The sequence below is a fragment of the Geospiza fortis genome, unplaced genomic scaffold (genome assembly GCF_000277835.1).
Source record: "Geospiza fortis unplaced genomic scaffold, GeoFor_1.0 scaffold1758, whole genome shotgun sequence".
Taxonomy (NCBI): domain Eukaryota; kingdom Metazoa; phylum Chordata; class Aves; order Passeriformes; family Thraupidae; genus Geospiza; species Geospiza fortis.
The window spans coordinates 31,088-33,556 of record NW_005054860.1 but is presented as its reverse complement, the minus strand read 5'-3'; the positions used below and the strand labels follow the sequence as shown (position 1 = coordinate 33,556).

General features: G+C 61.9%; 1 protein-coding gene across 1 annotated transcript in view; it reads left to right on the top strand.

Moving 5' to 3' along the window:
• LOC102036002 (ryanodine receptor 1-like) overlaps positions 1-2,469 on the top strand; it is a gene marked incomplete at its 5' end in the record, with an annotated part of 38,091 nt that overhangs the window by 20,216 nt on the left and 15,406 nt on the right. The window contains one exon of the mRNA XM_014311470.1: positions 154-321. Within this exon, the coding sequence (XP_014166945.1) occupies positions 154-321 (168 nt within the window). The remainder of the gene's footprint in view (positions 1-153; positions 322-2,469) is intronic.

The window sequence follows — 2,469 nt, the reverse complement described above, 5'->3', positions numbered from 1 at the left end:
GCCCTCTGGTTCCGCCACAGCCTGCCCCAGTTCATCCCCGTGCCCCCCGAGCACCCCCAGCTCGAGGTGAGGGGGTCTCTGGGGGGGTTTGGGGTCCCCATCGCCCTCTGGTTCAGCCACAGCCTGCCCCAGTTCATCCCCGTGCCCCCCGAGCACCCGAGGCTGGGCCAGGACGTGGGCACCCTGCGCTACTTCGGCATCTGCGGCCTCCAGGAGGGCTACGAGCCCTTTGCCATCAACATGAAACGGCCCATCGCCCTCTGGTTCAGCCACAGCCTGCCCCAGTTCATCCCCGTGCCCCCCGAGCACCCCCAGCTCAAGGTGAGGGGTGGGCAGGGGTCTCTGGGGGGATTCAGGTATGAAGGGAGTCCCTGAAAGTCCCCAGGTGTCCCCAAAACAGGGTCCCACCCATCCCTGGGGGTTCCCCATCTCTGGGTGTCCCCAAAACAGGGTGAAATGTCCCCAAACCGGGTCCCACCCATCCCCAAGGCGTTCCCTGTCCCTGAGTGTCCCCAAAACAGGGTGAGGGGTCCCCAAAACGAGGTGAAGTGTTCTCAAAACCGAGTGGAGTGTCCCCAAAATGGGATGACACCCATCCCCAAGGGGTTCCTTGTCCCTGAGGGTCCCCAAAATGGGGTGAAGTGTCCCCAAAACGGGGTGAAGTGCCCCCAAAACCAGGTCCCACCCATCCCTGGGGGGTTCCCTGGCCCTGAAGTGTCCCCAAATCAGGACGAAGTGTCTCCAAATCAGGACGAAGTGTCCCCAAACAGGGTGGAACACCCCCAGAACCGGGTCCCACCCATCCTTGGGGGATTCCCTGGCCCTGAAGTGTCCCCAAATCAGGACAAAGTGTCTCCAAATCAGGACGAAGTGTCCCCAAACAGGGTGAAATATCCCCAAATCAGGACGAAGTGTCCCCAAACAGGGTGGAACACCCCCAGAACCGGGTCCCACCCATCCTTGGGGGATTCCCTGGCCCTGAAGTGTCCCCAAATCAGGACGAAGTGTCTCCAAATCAGGACGAAGTGTCCCCAAACAGGGTGGAACACCCCCAGAACCGGGTCCCACCCATCCTTGGGGGATTCCCTGGCCCTGAAGTGTCCCCAAATCAGGACGAAGTGTCCCCAAACAGGGTGGAACACCCCCAGAACCGGGTCCCACCCATCCTTGGGGGATTCCCTGGCCCTGAAGTGTCCCCAAATCAGGACGAAGTGTCCCCAAACAGGGTGGAACACCCCCAGAACCGGGTCCCACCCATCCTTGGGGGATTCCCTGGCCCTGAAGTGTCCCCAAATCAGGACGAAGTGTCCCCAAACAGGGTGGAACACCCCCAGAACCGGGTCCCACCCATCCTTGGGGGATTCCCTGGCCCTGAAGTGTCCCCAAATCAGGACGAAGTGTCCCCAAACAGGGTGGAACACCCCCAGAACCGGGTCCCACCCATCCTTGGGGGATTCCCTGGCCCTGAAGTGTCCCCAAATCAGGACGAAGTGTCCCCAAACAGGGTGGAACACCCCCAGAACCGGGTCCCACCCATCCTTGGGGGATTCCCTGGCCCTGAAGTGTCCCCAAATCAGGACGAAGTGTCCCCAAACAGGGTGGAACACCCCCAGAACCGGGTCCCACCCATCCTTGGGGGATTCCCTGGCCCTGAAGTGTCCCCAAATCAGGACGAAGTGTCCCCAAACAGGGTGGAACACCCCCAGAACCGGGTCCCACCCATCCTTGGGGGATTCCCTGGCCCTGAAGTGTCCCCAAATCAGGACGAAGTGTCCCCAAACAGGGTGGAACACCCCCAGAACCGGGTCCCACCCATCCTTGGGGGATTCCCTGGCCCTGAAGTGTCCCCAAATCAGGACGAAGTGTCCCCAAACAGGGTGGAACACCCCCAGAACCGGGTCCCACCCATCCTTGGGGGATTCCCTGGCCCTGAAGTGTCCCCAAATCAGGACGAAGTGTCCCCAAACAGGGTGGAACACCCCCAGAACCGGGTCCCACCCATCCTTGGGGGATTCCCTGGCCCTGAAGTGTCCCCAAATCAGGACGAAGTGTCCCCAAACAGGGTGGAACACCCCCAGAACCGGGTCCCACCCATCCTTGGGGGATTCCCTGGCCCTGAAGTGTCCCCAAATCAGGAGGGGCACTGAAAGGGGGAGTCCCCAGTATTTCTGGGGGGCAGCAAAAGGGGGTGGCAGCCACTGCTGGGGGCTCCCCAATAACCTTGAGGGACCCCAAAAGGGGGTGAAACTCATCCCTAGGGGGTCCCCAATAACCTTGAGGGTCCCTAAAAGGGGGTCACACCCATCCTTGGGGGGTCCCTGAGTGCCCCCAGTCTGGCAGTTAAGGGGTGTTGTTGGGGGGGTTCCCTGGGTGTTGGGGTTTCCCCGGGGGTCCCTGAGGGTCCCCAAAGCGGGGTGACCCCCCCGGTGTCCCCCCAGGTTCCTGTTCAAGGGCCGGAAGACGCCGTTC